Source organism: Bactrocera latifrons, unplaced genomic scaffold, assembly GCF_001853355.1.
Source record: "Bactrocera latifrons isolate USDA-ARS-PBARC rearing strain unplaced genomic scaffold, ASM185335v1 scaffold_115, whole genome shotgun sequence".
Taxonomy (NCBI): Eukaryota; Metazoa; Arthropoda; class Insecta; order Diptera; family Tephritidae; genus Bactrocera; species Bactrocera latifrons.
In genome coordinates, this window is record NW_017534575.1 from 1010484 (window position 1) to 1033280 (window position 22797).

Genomic DNA, 22797 nt, shown 5'->3' on the forward strand with positions numbered 1-22797 from the left:
CAAAATGAAATAGTTATTATATCACACGGATTTAATTTAGAAAAGGATTATGAATCTGATAATGTTAAGCTAGACTTAAAGCAATTAATATTTCATAGGCAATTTTTTGATAAAGCAATATTTTTAATTAAAATGTCATTATATCCACTTTTAAATTTCAAAAAATATTTTTTTTTTTTTTTTTTCATTATTTATACTATCGAATGTAATCAAAAAAATTTATTTCATTTTTTTTTTTTTTTTGCAAATACATATATCGAATGTATGTACAAATATTTTTAAATATTCTCCGAAAATATAACGTTTATCCGACAAATAGGTTAACTTAGCGACTTCCAAAACTTTAAGGGCTATACTTGTGTGACGAATGAAAAATTAGGCGATTTTCGTGAATTTGTTTAAGAGAAAGTTCGCGATTGAATATTTCGAACTTTTTTGCGCGTAATAAGGTATATTTTCAGCTATATTTTAAGACTTTTTTTTTTACAAAAATGTTGAAAAATAACGGAGTTACGGGCCGTCTTCGGAGGTGACAAAAAATACGTGATTCCGGCCGAATGAGTAGCTCAAACAAAAAAATTTGAAAAGTTTATAAAACTTAAAGGTATTTCCTATACAATGACCTACGATCTTTAAAAAATGGTTGTTTTTTTAATGCCAAATTGACAATTTTCAACCATTCAAAAGTATCGTAGGTCATTGTACAGTAAATGTATTCAAAAATACTTAATTTTAATTTGAAGTCGATTGGTCAATTTCTCGTTGAGTTATGACGCCAGCAATTTTGAAAAATGTCGTTTCGAGAAAAACGCGTTTAAAATTTCGCTTTCGCTCTTAGAAGATATTTCTTTAGAAGATATTTATGGAAATATAATCAATCGAAAAAGCAAATAAAAAAGTTTATTTTGAAAGTGTTAACACATTTTTCTCGAAAGGCTCATTTCAAAGACGGTGAGGAAACATTATCCGAAACGGCTAGACCAATTAATTCTTAGACATATTTGGCTTACGATTTTTGATAATCGTTTTTATTTTTAAGCCACTCTGAAGTGTAATAAACGATCTTTTGGGGAAGGCGGTCAGTCATTCCCTATTTTTATCTATAGTTGTTATATTTATACCCTGAACAGAGCATATTAAGTTTTTCACGAAGTTTGTAACACTCAGAAAGAAACGTCGGAGACCTATAAAGTATATATATATCTGATCATTTATATATAATATCTGATGAGCTGAGTCGATTTAGCCATGTCCGTCTGTCTGTCTGTCCGTCTGTATATATACGAACTAGTACCTCAGTTTTGAAGTTATCGTTTTGAAATATTGCAAACGTCATTTTCTCTCCAAGAAGCTGCTCATTTGGCGGAACTGCCGATATCGAACCACTATAACATATAGCTGCCATACAAACTGAACAATCGGAATCAAGTTCTTATATAGAAAACTTTCACATTTGTGAATGCATCCTCACAAAAGTTGGCACAGGTTATTTTCTATTTTTGATATTTGTATAATCTTAGGTAAAAAACTGTATGTGCACCAGATACTTTCTCAAAGGTCATAATGGATTAATACAAAATAAGTCGCTGATTATTAAAGTACACTACACTCTACATATTACCATTTTTTAGTAATTTAATTAATGAATGGCTTCTTTAAAAAAGTCACAAAAAGCGCGGAAAATACGGAAAACTAAGAGGCATAAGATATTATGTATATGTAAGAACAATTTAATCTACGAATAATCCAACCACCCTAGTGTAATTACGAAAACGAGAGTAGGTTTGTTTTTAAATTGCCAATTCCATTATTTTTTTTTTTTTTTTTTTTTTTTTGTTTTTTGCTGTAAATTATGGAATTTTTAGCTTTTATATTTGTGATCAGCGACAGTCGCAACTGATAAGGCAGCAATTGATAAGTTAAGTTTTATTAAACATGTATACATATATTGTATATATATTTAAACTTATATGGGCAGCGAACTTGTATTTGATAACATAATTTGTGTTAAATGCTTTGTAATAATCTTTAATTTATGAAGAACTTAAATATTCGCAAGAAGGTGCGCTAGACGTTAGGAATTGATGAAGTAAATGTAAAACAATGAAGAAAGAGGTGAGAGAAAATGTTAAATATAATTCACGATCGAAGAAAACATACTCGGTGTTAGGGCTCCGGGTCCCGATATAGATCGCATAACACGATGCGTAGTCACAAAGGGGTAGCGACTGATACGCGGCTCCGGTATATCAATCGAATCGGTGGAATCCAGTGCGTGCACACCGCGTAGACTCATCTTTATTATTTATTATTATAAACGCTTTTCACCAGTTGTTTTTTGTTGTTGTTTGTATATTGGTATTTTTATTGTTGATTTTATTTTTTTTTTCTGATTTTCACTTATGTAATAAACAGGAATTTAGGTTAAGGCACAATAATTCACGTAAAATTTGTTATTATTTTAAATTTTTGCAGCTTGTTGATTCTGAAGAGAAACCGAAACGAAGTGAAATTTTCGAAATGCCAACCGTCGTCGAGAACAGAACAAAAATTAATTTGCAGCAAAAATAAAGTCTATTTCGAAAGTCGACGATTCTTGACTTATTATTTATATTTTCCTATGACGTTCGGCAAGTAAATATAGATATTTATCGTAAACAATTTTACACGAATGCACATTTGTTTGACTTTGCTTCGAAAATTGAGTTGTTTTGCTATTGCTTTTTCATTTTATCATCTTTTGTTTATTTATATCAGCTGATGTTTTTTACTTTTCGCTTTTCTTTTTTATTATTTATTTATCGTCGTTTGCCTTACTTCGCTATGCAAATGTTGCCAGAGTGCTAGCTAATGTTTATCTATAAGCTATCTATTGAAATCAATGTTCTCAAATAATAATCGAAAGGAAATTAAAAAAAAAATAATTTTTACCCCAAATGCCATTCTTATATGTATTTTTTAGAAACCTTTTTAAACTTATAAGAAAAAATTTGTTTAAAAAAAAATAATACCTTAAAGTTTCAAAAAAAAATTTCGCACCATCGAGAGGTTCTATAACATCATTACATCGTTAATAAACTACTGTTTTCAGTAAAAAAAAATTCCGGAAAGATTGATAAATCTTAATAAAAATCATTAAATATAGAATGAGAGGCTTTATCAGCTCTATGAAGACACTGACCTCAGCTGCAGAATCCCTCTCTGTAAAATAAAATATTGCCCCGATCGGTCGACAAATGCCTAAATCTACCCGAACATAGATTTTTAAAGGAATAAATTTCAATTCAATAAATTTTCAATATTAACAAGTATAGATACATACATTTAATATATTAGATCAAACCTTAATGAAATTGGGAAAAATACTCAAACGTCTTGTTTTATAGAAAACAGATATATTTAGATATAAATAAAGAAATAAATATTTGTGTTTTATATACATTTGTGCTCTAAATATAAATTTATGGTATAAATATCGAAATTAAATCACCCACATGTAAGAGTACTTTATATGCAAATACACAATATACTATCTATTTATGACGAAATTAATTATATATAATGGCTGCATAAATTTGAGAAATTTGTGGCATGTTCTGGTCTATGTATACATACCAGATGTTTCCTAGATTTATAACTTTTAGTTTGCAAATTTTATGCATTGAATATTTGAACTGAATTTCAAACACACATATGAACATCTTGGCTGAGTCAATTAAGGAATAACATGGATTTCGCGACTTGGAAAAATTTCTTTCTTTATTGTCTTATTTAATTCTATAGCGTCTCAAGAATGTTTTTCGCGATGCACAAATTGATCCCAGTAATATTTTTGGAAATACTGCCTTGAAAGTTACGCGCTCGAGGTCAGCACTTTAAACAAGTTTTTCTCGAAACTGTGTTCTCAAAGTGGTTTGTCAAGATTTCTCAGGACTGCTCTAATGTTATTAAAGAAATTTTACTGAGATCTTCGATTTATAATTTACAAATCTTAAACGAAGGTTTTTGGTTCTTAAAAAAAGTTGAAGAATTTTCACTAAAATTGAATTAATTTTTTTTTTTTTTTGTAAAAACTTCAGTCAAAAGTACAATTTTCACCTTTTGGCCTGTTCCTTCGCCTAATACATAGTTCATGGTCTTAATTAAATCACGTATTTTTTTGTTTTTAATTGCGATCCTAAGAAGTTCTGCTGTTAACACGGAAGCACTTTTTCGATGGACTGCCGGCCGAGCTTTGAATATGTTCCTTCGGAATTTTTGAAATAATGAAAAGTTTGAATAAAAAATTTATTTTTTTATAAGAAAACAAAAATTTTTGGAAATAGGCTATTTTTTACTCGAGGATTCCCATGTAACCCCTTAAACTATTCCTGTCGATCCGGATTTCTACATTTTTTCAAAGCACAGACACCGTACACGTGTTACGTTAATAACTTGCCGAATTATGTCTTCTAACTTTTCAGTTGCAAATGACTTATCCCTACAAATAGCTAGTCTAACGTAACCCAACAAAAATTAATCGAAAGAAGTCAAGGCAAACAATCTAAGTGGCCTATCGGCAGACCTTTACCTTGACATGGTTAGATCAAAAATTTAGTCCTTTAAAAATAATTAATGTTTTCATGCGCTGTATAGCAATTATATGCTTATTTTTTAATCACTTAGGCGATTGAAATTGAACAGAAATCCGCGAATCTTAGGGACTCGCCTTTGAGGGTAATAGCGATTCTATCTCCACTTTTAACAAACTATAGTTCATTGGTTCGCAACTATGTTGCTAGGAAATTATATACCTCTAAAAACACCATATAGGTATTGGTATTGATATTATGAATGTTATATTTATTTAACTACAATCGTTTAGCATATAGATCCGGAAACCGCGGCACCGAATGTGCCAACATTTTCAATAAAACTTTAAGAAGACACGGAGTGTATTTCTATGGTGGACAAAATATAATTAAGAAATGTAATATTTTCAAAAATATTAATTGGGGGGTTATGTTATCCCATCTGTACCCACCAAACCTAATTGTAAAAGTTCGATGTTAGAAGCAGATGAACTGTTAATTAAAATATGATACATTGAAATTTTTTCAAAATTTTTTTGCTGTTGGCTTTTTGCTAGTTATAGCCAGAGTTATTTAAACATCCCATTAAACACTAAAGTTTAAACTCGAGTTTGAATGCAAATTCATAAAAGAATGTATACTTTTACCCCACCCTAATGTTCAAACACACCTAGCAAATAAACACATTGTGCTGTACGTATGTACTATATGCCAATAAGTCAACAAGCGATTTTTGAATGAGACAATGCAAAGAATTCACATTCAAAGATAATTGACTGCACAATGAATTTGCGATTTATACGAGCATTTTGCCTAGTCAATGTGAGTACACATCTGCTGCTTTAATGACAAAGCAATGAGAATAACAATGCGGCGCCAAAATATAAGTAAGTGTTTGAACAGACACGGAGGTGTTAAGTGGACATAAGGGTGGTACACTGTTACATCCTTTAGGGATATTTTCTCAATATCCAAGAGTCCGTTAAGTTTTGCTTAACTCAGCCAAGACTACTTCTCACAGTAAAGAACCTTTTCTTTACCAGAACTTAACTGACAGATAGGTGCAAAGCAGACATTGAGAAGACGGTCCTCAGCCTTAAACTAGATTTTAGCCATTACATTTTACACTCACTAAGGAAAAAATCGTATACATTCCAAGTAAATGGTAAAAAATTGGGCAACAAACACATTTCAACGGTACTGAGTTATTAAATTTCTCTTCAAAAGGTCAAAGTAAGTGACTTCACCTTAGTAATAACAAAAAAAAATATATTAAGAATACCCTAATTCTAATTTCACCTGTTGGGAAAAATATGTATTTATATGCAATAAATAAAGATCATCCTCCTTTGTCATGGTCACGGCGCAATTATTAGCCACAGGCTAAACTGAGAGACAACAAAGGTACGTTTGTCGGTACTTATACACATAAATTTAATGTTTTGTTTACAAAATTGGATCAATATAAAAGGCACGAAATCGTGTGTACAAATATTGTACATATGTATATATATATATGTACAATATTAAGAGATTACTCTACAAATCGCAAACGACGACTTGCATGTTCTTGATTTTAGTTTGGCAAACAGCCAACAGAATTAATAACCGGCAGATGGCTAGCAGTACTTCATACAAATGAAATCAAACGTAAATATATACATCAAGAGCAAAAGTAATCATTTAAGAGTTGTGGGCAAAAACATATCCTCTCATAGAGGCGACACGATCTCTCAGCATCTCTTGTCAGTCTGTCTGTTTATAGCGAAGCACAAAACAAGGTCCTGGTGCCTGAATGTATGAATATCATATGTCATATCCCCCTCCACTTTAATATCACCCCTAAATTATCAACTTGTCGAATAGACCAAATATTCTACCTTCATACCGTCTGAGCTTCTGAAAAATCATTCACATTAGACCATCATGCTTTATAATTATGATTATTCCAACGTGACATTTACTAAGAAAAGGTCAGGGTTTATCGAAGAGCAATATCGCTTTCGAAGCCGTCAAAGGAATATATAACGTCTTAGAACAGCACCAGCTTTCCACAAAGCAACCGAAATCGTAACATTGATTTGTGAATTGTGCTAACACATTCGCATTTAAGATACAAAAGCTTTTGGCTTGTCTTTAAATTAGTATGAGGTCACGCATTATCTTAGTGGAACACTACACACTTTCTATTGATCAATTGTGGCTCCTGCTGTTTGAGTGCATCACTCATTTTGTCTCAGGATTAGTCGTCGGGCAAAAGCTCAAAATGAACTTACATTCTAAAATCCCACCAAACTGACAGCACAACCTATCGGGCTTCGAACAGGCATGAGCCTTTTCATCCTTTTTAGACCGTGATCTCTTGAGCTTTACATTCGATCTTCCATCTTTCATAGGGCACCAAACAAAAACTAAAGCAAAAAACTTAAGAAAATGTTTTGCAAATAAGTCATACTATATCAATTGTTAAAATATATAACGATTAAGCGGTTACGTGTGAAGTTGGCTGTGATAAATAAGAATAAGCTATTGTCATCAAACGAAAAAGGCCTAATCAAAGAATTCATCAGTTTTTCGAAGATGACTTAAATCGTATAAAACGCAATGATGTTATCAAAAGAAGAGACAACAAACTTTTTAGACCGTGATCTCTTGAGCTTTACATTCGATCTTCCATCTTTCATAGGGCACCAAACAAAAACTAAAGCAAAAAACTTAAGAAAATGTTTTGCAAATAAGTCATACTATATCAATTGTTAAAATATATAACGATTAAGCGGTTACGTGTGAAGTTGGCTGTGATAAATAAGAATAAGCTATTGTCATCAAACGAAAAAGGCCTAATCAAAGAATTCATCAGTTTTTCGAAGATGACTTAAATCGTATAAAACGCAATGATGTTATCAAAAGAAGAGACAACAAAATTTAATAATTTTTTTACTTCACTTAGCAATAGATTGACCAATCCCTTGAACATAAAGAACACATAATACATAAATAAGGATGCCAAATAGAAAAATAGAAGCGAAACAATTAAATACAGCATTTAATGATATTGAAATTAATTGCTATACAAATAAACCGTATATTAATTAAGACAGTGTCTAAAGTCTTTGCCCTCAAGTATAAAATAATTGTATACATACATACGTATGTGAATGTGTAAGTCTCTAACTGTCACTATACTAGACTTCTTGCAGAATTATTTATTAATTTGTGTGATGTTATCAACTGGTTATATATAGCACGACAATACCGAATAAGCAAACCATACATATTTGTAGAGAATATAAGAGAAAACATATAACATAAAACATATATGAATAATATGTACATTATTTTGGTGTTGTACTATCTATAAAATATGTGAATGTGAGGTTTTTAATCATTTTATTTATGACACATTGAACCTGAGCACTGACACTCAAAATCAAGTACAAAACAATCCTATTCATACCATAGTTTTCAACGATCAAGCATATACATATACATATGTATGTACATATGTGTGTAATGCTTGTTCTTATTGTTGCGTTATTGTCACCGCTGACTATTGAAAAATCTACTTCTTCCCCAATTGTGCAAGTACAATGTAATTATTTTATGGCTTTGCAAATTGCTAAGAAATACAATGGGACTATTATCTCATGCATTTGCAATACATACTTATGTGCATATATAGTATATAAAATATATGATACATATTTTCTTTTACAAAAATTGAAGTAACGTCGAGCTGAGGAATGTTCTCAGAGAAAATTTAATATTGCAATTTTATGTGGAGACAGAGGTCTGTTACCCGCGGATTACACCATGACGGTGTTGGAATTATCAAATTAATAAAATTATCATTTGTATATATTGCCACTAAAAATTCTAAATAATGAGATAACATCACGAGAATGAAAAAGTATATAAAATCGGAACTACTCTTATTTAAAAAAAAAAAAATCTTAATTCTGGGTATAACTTGGATATATCTGGTAGCTACCTAATTACTTTAATTAGTGCATGCAGGAAGTATAGTAAACACCGAACCTCGTCAGCTTTTTTCACAAATAGTAAATAAATTGGGAAATACCATCTGATCAAATAATATCCGGACTGACAAATACATAAACATACTTAGGCATCTGAGCCAACGCAAGCAAGCCAAAGCTAATTTCAATTTTACGTAAACTTGTTAGAAGCCATGACTGAGATGGCCTTCGCTGCTTTTAACGATGTTTGGCTCATTTTTGGAGTCCCATTCGACAAACTGATAGGCAGTTTCGACGTCATAATCATTGTCGTGTTTGGGTCTTTGTTAAGCATAACGCCGATTTTGTAAAAACAATCAGGTCTTTTGGTGAGAACCTAGCATACCCAAAACACTTAAATAGGCTTAAGCATCCATAAGATATGTTAAGGATCTCTACTATTTTTCTGATGTCAACATGACGATTTTCTAGCACTTGACTTCATGACTTTACGACTATCATTGATTGCTTTGTGTTACTCTAAAATAGACACCCCAAAACACTTCTATAACATTTTCAACGAATCTGTCGCTCTGATTCGATTGGAAACACAAAATTTCCTGAAAGCCCATTTTTCAATTCTTCTTTGCATGGCAAAAACTGCCAGATGACGTAAACAAACAGCTGCCTAATTGACATATGGAGATCAAACTTCACACGAATATAAAAACAGTTTGTGTTAACCAATCCGGGTCAATTTTGATGTTGAATATATTATTACTAATTTTATTTATACGGAAGTTTTCATGAAAACAATTTTAGCACTTTTAGACAGCCGTCACATACAAATTGTTTTAAGTAAACTAAGTATGTTTAAACACCAACATGAGTTCTCTATTAACACTCTAATCGGTTCAGCTAATTGAAATATTTGAACATGGTATAAATAAACGCATCGTTTAGCACAATGTAATTTATAATCTCTAGCATATTTGCTATACAAAATGCTTTAAAAACAAATACAAGATACTATATAATTCAACAAAACATTAAACCAGTGTTCTTTCTCTTTCCGAAAATCACAAATGAAAAGACAGAAAACAAGATAAACATTTTCAAATATCCATCGAAGATCGGTGTCCAGATCATGCTTGTTTACAACATTTTTAGCAGAAATGCGTTGAACTCGACAAAAAGTGTGTAGGTGAAAAAACATATGAGACATTGCTTGAGGAAAATTTCATGTACATAAATAAATATTTAGCTATAATTTCACAATCTTTCACAAATTTGAACTCGTAAATTTTTAATAGGTTCATTACTCTGTTTACTTTTCACGAAGAAGGTTGAAAATTCTCACTGCAATATCAATGTATGGTATGTGTGATTTATTTCCTACAACTTAATCCTTTTAGCCAACCTGCTACGAAGACAAATATATTTCTCCTCCCGCCCTGCTTGTTGTAAGAAGCACCGGTGAATGGCGATGAACTGAGATATCTTAATTTGCATGGCATTACCTTGTCAACAACGTTCTTAGCAAGTATACTGGCAAGATATGAGACACACAGCTCTATTACGTATCTATACTAGCGCGAGTCGACAACAGTATACCAAAATGTATATTACCACTGGTTATCGACTAGCTACTGCTTTCTAATCTGGTAATAGCGAAACATTTGGGAAACAGTTTTCAAAATCCCCGAATCAGAGAATCTCAACGTCCCTTATGAGTCGACTCAACATAATTTGTTTCGAATATAAAGCCTGTTAATGCTAAAATCGTCTCAAAAGACCTGCATCTTTTGCAAAACCGACTTCGAATAGAGTGACGAAACGTGGGTTTATGACAGCGACGGCGAAACTGTCCAACGATCTAGCGAATGGTGCTTCAAAAATGAGCCGAAACCAAAAAAACTAAAATTTGTTGAAGGCCTGTACTGAAAGTCATCCCAGCCGAAACTTATCAGAAGTGTATGGAAAAATGGATTAAGCGTTGGTATGTTGTCTTGGCTCAAGAGCCTATTCCGAAGGCGACAATAAAGATATGTATTAAAATAAATGAAAATGTAACTTTTTTTGTTAGTCCGGTTTTTGATCAGTTGGTAAAGTACGGTTATTAATGACAAAAAAAAAAAAATATATATATACATATATTCTATTGATAACTGAGACTAGTGTCATAATAGTAAAAAAAAAAACCTCAAAATCGAACATGTCAAAATGGCAAATTAATTCCACACACTATTTCAACTCCCACCCAATTGATTCGCCTTATCCATAGCGCTGTTCCGTATAATAATCTTTATTCATATTTGCACGCCTATAGCAAGTGACGCCTACTAAAGCACGCAACCCCATCATCATCAGCCCACAAATATTTCCCACTACTCATACTCAAGTGCAACCACAAATATTTTCATTAAAAAGCAGCGAAATGAAAATGCTAACGAGCAAGCAGGCGTAGCTTTCGTTGATTTTATCTCTCTGTCGCTATTCATCACTCACAATGTATACATTGTAAAAAAATAAATAAAAGAAAATTATAGAAGAGAAAAGTAAATAAATAAGAGTATGTCATTTATATCGCACAATAAAGGCGTACAAAGTAGGAAGGTTTGCGAACGAAAATGACGTTCTGCGCTCTAACTTTGGCATTAGCGCCAATGACGCAGTGGGCGCGCCACAATTGCGACGATGTCGGTGAAATCAGTGCATTGAGTATATGTAAGTACAGTGTATTTCGTAAACGGAAACGGGCTCTTCATTGGCCAGGATGGATGTCGGCGACCGTTCGTTGGCAGTAGCCTTAACTGATGGCAAACTGAGATTGCAAAGCTGATCAATGTAAACTGTATTGGAAAGAAATATTGGTAGTGGAACCTTCGATGTGCATGTAGTGTCCTTAAGTTTGACCTTTATGTATTTGTTTGAGACTCACTGCCTAGAATTACGACAGTTTCGATTCGTCCCCTTTTTAAGTGCATTTGACATAATTTACAATAGTCCTTGGCGTCATAATCTAAAAAAGGGAAAGGATTTGGTTACAGTTGGAATGAAGACAGTTCGTTTAGTTTACGAAATAGCGTGTCGCTTAAGGACTTGTGAGTCGTCCATTCGACTCTGTTGCTGATAATAACATGGCAAAAGTTGCGAACACTGTATAGCTGGGCTGTCAATATCCTTTACCGATCGCCACAACATATTTCAGTTGATATTTTGGATAAACGGTAGGTCTTTGCCGAGCTCGGGCAATGAAAACCTGGCATTTTACCCATAATAACGTTTTATAAAAAAAAAAAGGTTTGGAAGTGCGGCCAGAATAGTAGCGAGTACGCTTCCCGGAGATTTAGGAAGAAGTAATACAATAAACTAAAAATGCAATCAGCCGCTAAACGAGAAAGAATACAAGTTTCTTTAGTTGGGTCTCAAGAAAATGAATGGATACTATGATGGCACAAACCTAATAAACATGCTTAGTGAATGGTGTTCCCTTTATGAGTACAAAACTCCTATCGTCACCACACGTCAAAAAACCAACCCATATCTTATATCCAGCTTTCGATTCCTACTCAGAACAATATCGGCTAAATAGCTACGAGATTGACTATGATCACTCTGATGCTGAGCGAGCAAAAAAGCACCAAGAAATTGTAATTAATTAAGTTGGTGGAGACGTTCTTAATTTCTATGCGAAATATGAGCCAGTTCAACTGAAGAAAATATTTAAAAGGTAAGGAATATGATTCTTGAAAATTGTCAGGCAAGTGTCAAGAGAGCTCGACATCTCTCTCGAGTATGTTCGAATGATTTTCGTGTATATTTTAGGTATGAAACTCGTTCTTACACGACCCCCCCGATAAAAATGATTTTTTTTTTAAAAGAGTACTGTAAACAGTTCTCTTTGGACATGTTTAATTGTGCGAACTCTGATCCCATATTGACGGAGAGCATTATAACTGCCGATGTAACATAAGTTCATGAGTTTGACATGCAAGAAAGTCAACAAACATCGGAATGGGACTCGTTTTATGTCGATCGAAGAGATTTTCAGAAGGAGCTGAAGGCCATCTCAAAAAGTGCTTATGAGAAGTGTTTCGAGGATTTATCAAATCATTGGTATAAATTTGGTGGCGATTACTTTAATAAAAAATATTAGTAATTAAATATTTTACATGTTATTTATAATTTTCGGGTAATTTTTAGTCGCAATATGCAGACATAAAACATCTCACAAGTAAAATTGCATGAATAATAGCTGTTTTCCCTGCACTTTCCTCTAATCTAGACGCATTAATCGCCTTCGATATTTATCGATATTTTTTGCAATGACCGGTTTTAGTAATCGAATTCTCTCGTCACACAAACGTCAGCGATTTAACGTTTTAAATCCGAGTGTATATCAAAACAAAACACACAAAGCACAACACAATGCAACACTGCACTACGCGTCACTAACACTGGCAATAACAACAACAATATTTATCTTTTAATTGCGATGACAATTCTGTCAGCGATTTATCATTGCGTTGCATAACAACATATTTTTCTTTGCTGCGTTCTCAACTGCACATAAGAGGCCAACGCCGCGTTGTTCATCAACGAATAATGCCGAGATTTATCTCTGCGATTTATAAATTTTCCCACACAACACTATTAAGCAGAAATTCATTTCATTTCAATTTAAATATTACAATGCACAATCTGTTGCGAATGCACTTTAAGTTTGAGGAGTTGAACTGTTGAGCACTTGGCACTTGGCGGTTGGTGGTTTTCGTTTGGCTATTCTTCGGTTTGTGCAAACGCTGCACTCTGCACTGGCCGTTTGTCAGTTGACAAAGGAAATTTAGTTTTCCGCTTGAGAATCGACGATAAACTGAACTGATTGGCCTCGCATATTCACAAAAGACAAAGCAAAATGCCGCCGATCGAAACAAAAGATTTCTTGGCGACGTGAGTGTGGAGCTACTATATAAATGACGGGATAATATTAAACAAATGAAAGTACACACATACTTCCACACATACACATACATATAGATATGTGCATAGCAGCAAAGGAGGAAAGGAGAAATGTGGAGCAAGGAAATAGCAGCGGGTGATAAAGCTTCTACGACGACAACGCCAACAATTGCTAAGGCAACAAGAGCAACAAAATAATAATAAATACAAGTGTAAACATGTGGAATATGTTGTTTTGTTTGGCATTAGTGTGCTGCAAGGCGCTACAGTTAACTGCCAGGTGTACTTGATTAGATCGTGAAGAATTGTGAGGGTGTTTCAATGAATTTATTATGAAATTTTTAAAATTCTATATATTTCGATGAAATATAATTTTGAATTACGAATTTATTTTACTAAGAGCTAAGAGATAGGTTCTGATTGATATGATGATTAAATCTTATAAAATTTAACTCAACTATTATATGAAAATTTGCTTCACTGCATAATTATAGGTATGTCAACTAACCAAAATAAAAAAAATAAAATATTTAAAAATTAATGTTCGAAATATCTGGTCGCATAAAAAAGTTTTCATCGGCGCTTCAAGTTTGAGCAGTTTCTTAAGGAAAAAAGGACGAATGCAAAAATTCGGAACGATATTTTAAAAACAACTGGAGGACTAAAGATGGACAGACTGACGGACATTGTTAAATCGACTGAGCTAGTTCCTCCGATCATTTCATATGTACCTTTTATTGTCAGGGATAAACTGAACTGAAAATCTATCGATATAATTTGTTCGATATATAAATAAAGAAATAATTTCCATTTTTAACAAAAAATATATTCGAGTTCAAAAGCTTCGAAATTAAAAGCCACCCTTACTATGTCACAAACGAAACCACCGGTATTTTTCATGTAGCGAAACTTTAAAACGATAATTCGATTTATAAAGAGAAGCACTGTTATGATGGAAAACGTATAATACTATATTTACAGGTGCTTATGAATCAGTTTACCCACATTTACAAATATATTAAGGCATTCATATAGACACTGCTCGCACATACTTGCTAATAACCTCCTCTATGGGTACGTCGAAAGTTATTATCTAAAATTATTGCGAATTAAATATAGTATAATACACTCATATATAAATATAAAGCTATGTATGTATGTATGTGTGTTTATTTCGCGGCATTTAGACACATGAGCTTAATTAACAAGAAATTGAGGCGGTGAGAATTAAAGTGACAGGTCAAGGGTTGCCGGCAATTTTGTTTTGAAAGTCGATAAACGATAATTTTGTGTACGATAACAGTTTAGATGGAATGTATTATTTTGAATAATAGTTTTTTTGAAAAATGTTTATTCTTTAGCTGGAAAATGAATAATTTTGATGAGTTAAAGTTTGATAACGAATGATGATGTTTTAAGGATATACAGAAAAATTATTTTAGAATGAAGTAGACCGATTCGACCCATTCGATAGCTTAGAAGCCTAAACTCCTTCTAAGAAGTATTTGAATATCTCTCAATCGAAAATTAGAAAGGATCAAATGATACTACTATTATGACAAGATATCGGATAAAAACAAATCTAAAGAATAATGCCGTCTTGCCATTATGTCTAAAACAATCTAACAAAATATTGGGACCGATATTTCGGAAAAACTAGAGCGACTCACACTTGGCACGTACTGAAAAATATTTCCGAAATATAGTATATATTCAAGGGCACACCACGTATATACATATATAGAAGTTCTCCACTACTGCAGTGTTTCCGACCTTCCTCTTAGATGAAATGTAACGACGCATCCGTGTGCAATGACTTATGCTCGAAAAACTATCGAAAATTAAAAACAAAAAAAAAAAAAAATCTATGTTCGGACCGACATTGAAAACATTTTGAAAACACATTTGTGGGTTATGAGATCCAGTCGTTCGGACCTACAATGTGTGTTTTCGATGAGCTTTCACTGACAACTATCAATACGGGGAATGCAAAAATCCTATACCGAAATATGCAAAGCCTAGAGAGCACCCATTCCAGAATCTAGTGATACATGACGAAAATAAACATGGATTTTGGTGTGACATATTTTACACCCATTGCAAATAGATTTCTGCTTGTGTTTGTTTTAGGGCGAAACCCAGGTTTTCCCACGAAAATATGTTTTTATTGTCGTCCCGAACATAGTATAAGGCGCTTACTCAAATTTCTGTCGCTTTTGGCCAGATCAGATCGAAAACTGATAAGTTAATTTAACATCGAACTCTAATAAGAAAGGGACAGATTCCCTGCCTCGAAACGTTACAATTTACCACAACATAGATACCAAGAGTTGAAGAGGGAAGCGAGACGCATTTGCTGCCAAAAAATAGAGACGCCCAAATTCATGAGTACAAAGAGCTTGACTAGCTGGCCGACAGGGATAAAACTTATAAGTTCTATGAAAAAATGTGGCGACAAACAAAAGGTTTCAAAACCGGAACATAATCTTGCAGAACCACCAGAGGTAATCTAGTGAGTCTTATCCACCTTACTGAATGGTAGTGAAAACATAACACTTGGAGATAGTGAACCTGATTCACCAATCTATGGCGATGAGGCAGACGTTCCATTGCCCGACCATGAAGTAGTTCGAATAGCAATTACCCGTCTGGGGAATAACAAAGAGGCGAGGGCCAATGGATTGTCGGAGAAGCTATTCAAGTACGGCGGCGTAGAACTGACAAGGAGATCCGATTGGAACATAAGTGTGTGGAAAACCCCACAATTTGCGCCAACTATTGTTGGATAAGTCTCCCAAATATTGCATATAAGGATCTATCGAGCGTACTGTGTGAATGATTAAAGCTCACTGTCAACAAACTGATTGCACCATATCAGTGTGACATCAGGCCTGTAAAATCAATAATATTCATCATACGCCAAATCGTGGAAAATACCCCTAAAAAAATTCGACACACACCATCTCTTCGTAGATTTTCAGCTGCTTTTCCTTTGACAGCACGAAAAGGAACTGCCTTAATGCCGCCAAGTCTGAATTTGGTATCCGCGCAAAACTAATACGGTTGTGTAAACTGACGTTGATCTATACCAAAATCTCCGTCAGGATCGGGAAGGACCCAGACAAGGCGACGACCTTTCGTGTGACTTCTTCAATTCCAGTGCTGGAGAAATTTATTCGAGCTGCACATTTGAATCGAAGATACACAATCTTTTATAAGGGTGTACAGCTGCTGGCGTATTCTCTTCAGGTTGGATAAAGAAGCAAAGCAATTGGGTTTGGTAGTGAACGAGAGCAAGACGAAATATCTCCTGTCATCAAACGAACAGTCATAACATCCAAGTCGTATATAAATTCGTCTAATCCAACGCAGACTAACTCTTACTAACAGGTGCTACTTCGGACTGAGTAGACAAATGAGAAGTAAAATACTAAATTATACAAGTCACTCATCATCTCCGTCCTATCATATAGTGCAGAGGCTTGGGCGATGACAACATCTGATGAGTTACGAGTTTTCGAGAGAACGGTTCTGCGGTCCTTTGCGCATTGGCAAGCTGTACGAGATATACGACGACATCGACATAGTTCAGCGAATTAAGAAACAGAAGCTACGTTGGCTAGGTCATGTCGTACGAATAGATGAAAACACTCCGGCTCTCAGAGTTTTGAATGCAGTACCCTCCAGGGTAAACAGAGGAAGAACTCCACTCCGGTGGAAATACTATGTGGAGAAGGACATGACTAGACTTGGAAGCTCAAAGGTTTTATTAGGTACGTCGAGCCGAAGTAGGGACTTAAATGTATTCAATATTTATGAAATTTAAATCGAAATTTAAGAACAGAAGTATCAAATGCCACAACTTAATGTCCCATCAATCAGCCAGGAAACATTTACCGAACTAAGCTAAGCCATAAGTATTTCTTATTAATAATAGAAGTCTTAATCTTTTGTTGTCATTTTCAATTACGTTAATGCAATTGTTGAGCGGCTATATGCCATACAGACAATATCCGTATGAGTGCACACAGTGTGTACATATGAACATGCAATCCGGTCCAATCAATTATGGTTGTTCTGAAATAAATAAGTGAATGCACAAGCGTGTGGGCCACGATTTCCCATCCGTCAAAATGAATTTGTTTATACAATATTTTAGAAGAATTATGTGCGCACTTACGACTGAATATGTATGTACATAAATTAGCCGGCACTTAGTTCCACATGTGTGAATATATTATTCGGAAAATTTTTTGGATTATGTCAAGAAACATATGTATATAAAATATGGTAAAATAATAACTAATTTTTCTAATAGAAGTTGTAATAAAAAAGTTCACTACTTTTCTAACGTGACTTTGGTAATCAGTAGATGTTTTTTTTAAAGAATTAGTGATTGGATGACTCAGTATTGTTTGAGCAGGTGTTTTCGAGAGAACTGTTCTGTGGTGTCAATTTCGAACAAACACACGTACAGGGTATTTCCGGACAGTAATAGGTCTGAGTCGATTAAAAAAAATGTATTGAACAAATCGTTACAATTATTTAAAATCCTTCAAACAGTCTCCTTCTGCGTAGATGCAGCGCTGCCAACGCGATTTCCAAGCATTGAAGGCGTCGCGGAAGGCATTCTCTGGAATAGCCGAGGTGCATGCTGCTCTCAATCCCTTCCTTTCATGGGCCTTTTCAGGCTAAGAAACATAAAAAATTCGAGGGGTCACATCTGGGCTGTAGGGCGGCTGCGGAAACGTTGGAATGCCGGCCTTGGTTAGGTAGCTGTTCACAATGAAGGCGGTGTGAGCCGGGGCGTGTCGTGGTGCAACTTCCAATCAGCTGCGATGTCTTGTCGGATCCTATTGACGCTTCGTTTGAATCTCTTGTGGATTTTCACGTAAGACTTGGCGTTGATGGTTTGTCAAGGAGGAACAAATTCATGGTGTGCGATGCCTTTGATGTCAAAAGAGACAATCAGCATTGTTTTCAGTTTGGATTTTCTCATTCTTCCGGTCTTCATCAGCGATCACTTCCCGGCCCTCCAAAGAGACTAAAGCAACATCTGGGTAAGCCTACCTGATCATATCAAACGTCAGCCGCTCGTGCGTTAGCTACGAACGCCCTATACCGAATCCAGTAAACCAGTCCTATTACTTTCCGGACTTTACCTTCACAAAATGTATACATTTACTACCTATTTTAGAAGTGCCAACCAATCAGATTAAATTATGTATTACTTACTGAGGACGGTGTGATAAAACATGAGCAAAGCATGATTAGATTGCTATACGTGATAATTTAATCGTACAGAAAAGAAAAAAAATAATTCATTAAAAAACTTCTAAACGGCATTTCTAGCAAAAAAAAATTTACTGAAAATATTATTTAATTAAAACGTTGATTGTAAGGAGGAAGGAATATGTTTATTGTCTACTGGGTGATTAAGGTTTCGTCACAAAAATATAATTAACTGTAGATTGTAGATGTCCATAGCTTCTGAATTTATAAGTATTTTACACAAATATATGAATGTGCTATATATGCACTTAACTTAAACCCACTTAAGATAAGATAAAATGAATAATATTATTCTAAAATGTACATTAACGCCAAGTGGAAGCGTCAGTAATCGCTGAATCACTTAATTTTACAGGAACAACAATTGCAAATGCTGAAATACTATTTATGTGAGTTATTTACTAGGACTAAGGTGCAGTAGGCAGCAATGCACTCGGAGACACACGCCCGTTAATATTTGAAAAAAGTGCGGACGTAGGCACTAATTGCATATGCGAATGGATAATTATAAGAAAAGTGTAAAATATTTAAATTGAGATTCTAATTATGCGGATAGTAACTCCAATTACTAAGAAATGAAATTTTGAAGTAAACTGTAGAAAGTGAAAGTTTGAGGACATTTTTCTTTGGGCAATGCGATTAGTACTCTTCAAAGTCTTTAGTTATTACTTTTAATTTAGTTAAAGCGTTACATGGGTTTACGGGTTTCAAAAAATCATTTTTTTTTTTTTATTGTCTTATTAAATTGTACAACACCATCTAGAATATTGTCCTAAAATTTCAAAGTTAATCCGAAACTTGTGCGCTCGAGGCTAGCTAGCTAGGCTAAGTGCAGGTCTTAGAAGTCGTTTGGCAAGGTTTCTCGAGAACTACTCAACAGATCTTGATGAAATTTTACACAGGTCTTCGATAGATAGATTTTTCGACTTCAACTATTTGAATCTCGGTAAAAAGAAAATTCGTGTATTGGTAAAATATAGCTTTTTGAAAAGAAAAACTTAGCATGGAATGATTTTTATTGACAACCTTGAAAAATGACGGGCCAGATCTGATTCCCGGGGTATATTTCCCGTTCTAAGATTGCAAAAAAATCTTGCTTCAAAGAACTTTTCACCAAATGAAGAGGTGATCGCCGAAACTTAGGCATTTATTGAAGCAAAGAAAAAATCGTTCCAAAAAAATGGTATCGAAAAATCGAAGTGTCGTGTTTTACAATGGTAGGCCGAGCACTTTTCAACTAACCTTTTATATATAACAAAATCAATATTTATGACATTGACATATGTACACATAAGTAAGGCCCACGTTTATAAGTATTAAATATTTTTATAGAAGTATTTGTGTATAATAAAGGGTTTGTCAATAAGAGCGCTACAAAAGAAATCGAAGTCCATACATAACGACATCGAATGTACATTCACAGGAATAAAGAATTTCATTGATATCCAAAACCTTTTTTTTTTTATTAAAAACTTTATTTTTATTGAAGGGCTATAATTGATAACCCCACTCTTAAAGTTGGGGCCACTGACTCCGAACTTCGGTAGTGAATTTTAAACATTTTGACCAGTTGTTGGATCGTATATCTTTCCAAAATCCCTCAAACCTTACTGAAGAGAGAGGTCAAAAGAGCGAGAAATATGGCGTCGTTTACTGTCCCTATCGGCCTTCTTTTGTAGTGCCCAATTGCAAACCCCTATATGTAAATTCATGTATTTTTGATAATAAATTTCTATCTAACAAAGATTATCGCCTCTGTAAGTATATACGAAAAAACTGGTATATAAATATGTACCAACAAAAACTATGACAGTTCTATGCTGATAAATCGATGCACTTAACATTTTAATAAGCTCTTTGGCTTATAAAAAGTATATACAGATAAAATAAATGAAAAAACAATGGTTCAATTAATGATCAAGTAAACGTTGATTATGATGGATGATGAATAATAAACGGTGGGCAAATATACTTATCTTCTACATAAATAAGGGTTGATTAATTCATATTTTTATTCAAAGATTTGAGGATACTCAAAAATAATTAAAATCATAAAAACACACATATAAAATATATAAGTACATATTGTTTACATAATAGGTTAAGCAAAAAAAAAAACGACAATATTGAAGTTATGGGTTAAAATTAGTTTATATCCGCGAAAAAAGGTTGACTTCAAAAACGTCAATTGCTAGAAAAGTTTTGGAAAGTGAAAAACAAACAGAGAATTCAAAATGTTCACATTTACAAAAAAACTCTATTCAACTAAAATAAGATAGTTTAAAAATAACGTTTAAAATCTAAATTCGTTCAAAAGGGTGCCTAGTCAAGACATTATCCATGCTTATAAGCCTGTGAAGATTTACCAATTGTAAACACAAATTAAATGGCTATTATGCCCAAAATTCAATTTATGAACTAGTTTCTTAAAATTATCTAATATTGAAACCAAAATATTGCCTCTTTTAATTTATTTATTTCATTATTTTATGTGAAACAAAATTGAAAAATTTAGAGTACATAACAATTAGTTAACATAAAATGTCTGTATATTTCGAATATAATTAGAGATTTTAAGTTTCTCATCAGAAAAATATAATTTTTATGAAATCAAAGTATTTTTGATTTAAAACAGTCTAATTGGCAAACATTTTAGAAATACAGTTCACATGTCTCCACATAAACATGTATATAAGCAAAAAAATTAATCTTAATCTTGATTAAGATTTTTGCAAGGCATTAATGAATTTAAAGATAACAAGTTTATTACATATAAATAAATATACAAATTTATTTACTGTAAGTGCACATATTGTGCTCATCTAAAATCATTTCTAAAAGTTACTAGCTTTATGGTAGGGAATCTTGAGCAAAAAAAATTAAACTTTTCCATATATACATACACAGTGCATATCTACAAACATATATCCACGTACATCTAATGTACATACAGTTTATAACCTAAATGTTGAAATAACACGTTTAAAGCAATTACTATAGAATAATTATTGATTTAGAAGGCTGTCAGAAGCAAGCATTTGTTGCACACGTCAAAAAAGAATCTTGTCAGACAAGAATTTTTCCACTGAACATTACTTGATTACTTATTTTAATTGCAAAATATTCCAATTCATTAAGAATTTAAGAGACTAATTTAAGCCTATATTACCCATATTCTTCGATCCATTAAATAAAGTTTTCGGTAGAAAAAAAGTGCATGCGCTTAACTTATAACTTGCCCTCCATAGCATTCGAAAACAGTAAAGCTTTTTTTTTTTTAATTTTTTAGAAACACACACAAAATTATATATAATATAGCACAACACTAGAACAATCTTGGTAAACTTGGCAAATATTTGTTTGTTTTGTTTTGGTGGTTCCACTTTCATTTTAATCGGACAGCTTGGCGCTCCTCAAAAACAAACACAATGACCTCAACCAAGCCGCCAGCGCAGCACCCCATCAATGCGTACCTGTGTACAAACGTACATGCATACATGCGATACGTACCTATGACAAACGCAGCGTCAGCACAAATACTAGCGTTTTTGGAAAAACTGCGTCATACAAAAAATCAACTACTCTGCTATTAAAGACAGACACAGTCTTGACTGCCACCTCAACCTACTTACAGAAATACATATGTATGTACATATTGTGCAAACTAGGTATTTTCAACACATTATTCGTTTTTCACTGATAGATACGCCGGTCTCTAGCTTGCTATTTGTGGCTGTTTATCAACTTATGCTATATGCAAACAACATACTTACAAACAAAATTACTTACCGGATTTGGTTTTCAAGTCGTGCCCATTATTCAAATCAAACTCCATTTCCATGTCCGTATCGAAGCCAAAACTGCGATACCCCTTGGCACTCAAGGCATCCGCATAGTTCTGCATTTTTGCTTCAGCTGTCGATGACTCCAGTTTTCACTTATTAATCACTGCACTCTGTATGAGTAGGTGGATGTATTTCACAATATGCAAAATATGTATTAGAAAATATTTA

At 33.5% G+C, this 22797-nt stretch overlaps 1 protein-coding gene across 3 annotated transcripts in view; it reads right to left on the bottom strand.

Moving 5' to 3' along the window:
• The window catches only part of LOC108976313 (AMP deaminase 2), a 45299-nt gene that overhangs the window by 22079 nt on the left and 423 nt on the right, over positions 1–22797 (bottom strand). For 2 of the 3 annotated variants that reach the window (XM_018945372.1, XM_018945364.1), the window contains exon 2: positions 22574–22739. In XM_018945372.1, the coding sequence (XP_018800917.1) occupies positions 22574–22688 (115 nt within the window). In that variant the 5' untranslated portion in view covers positions 22689–22739. Of the gene's footprint in view, positions 1–2160; positions 2486–13224; positions 13617–22573; positions 22740–22797 lie in introns of those variants that run through there. The other variant, XM_018945355.1, reaches the window with a different exon arrangement.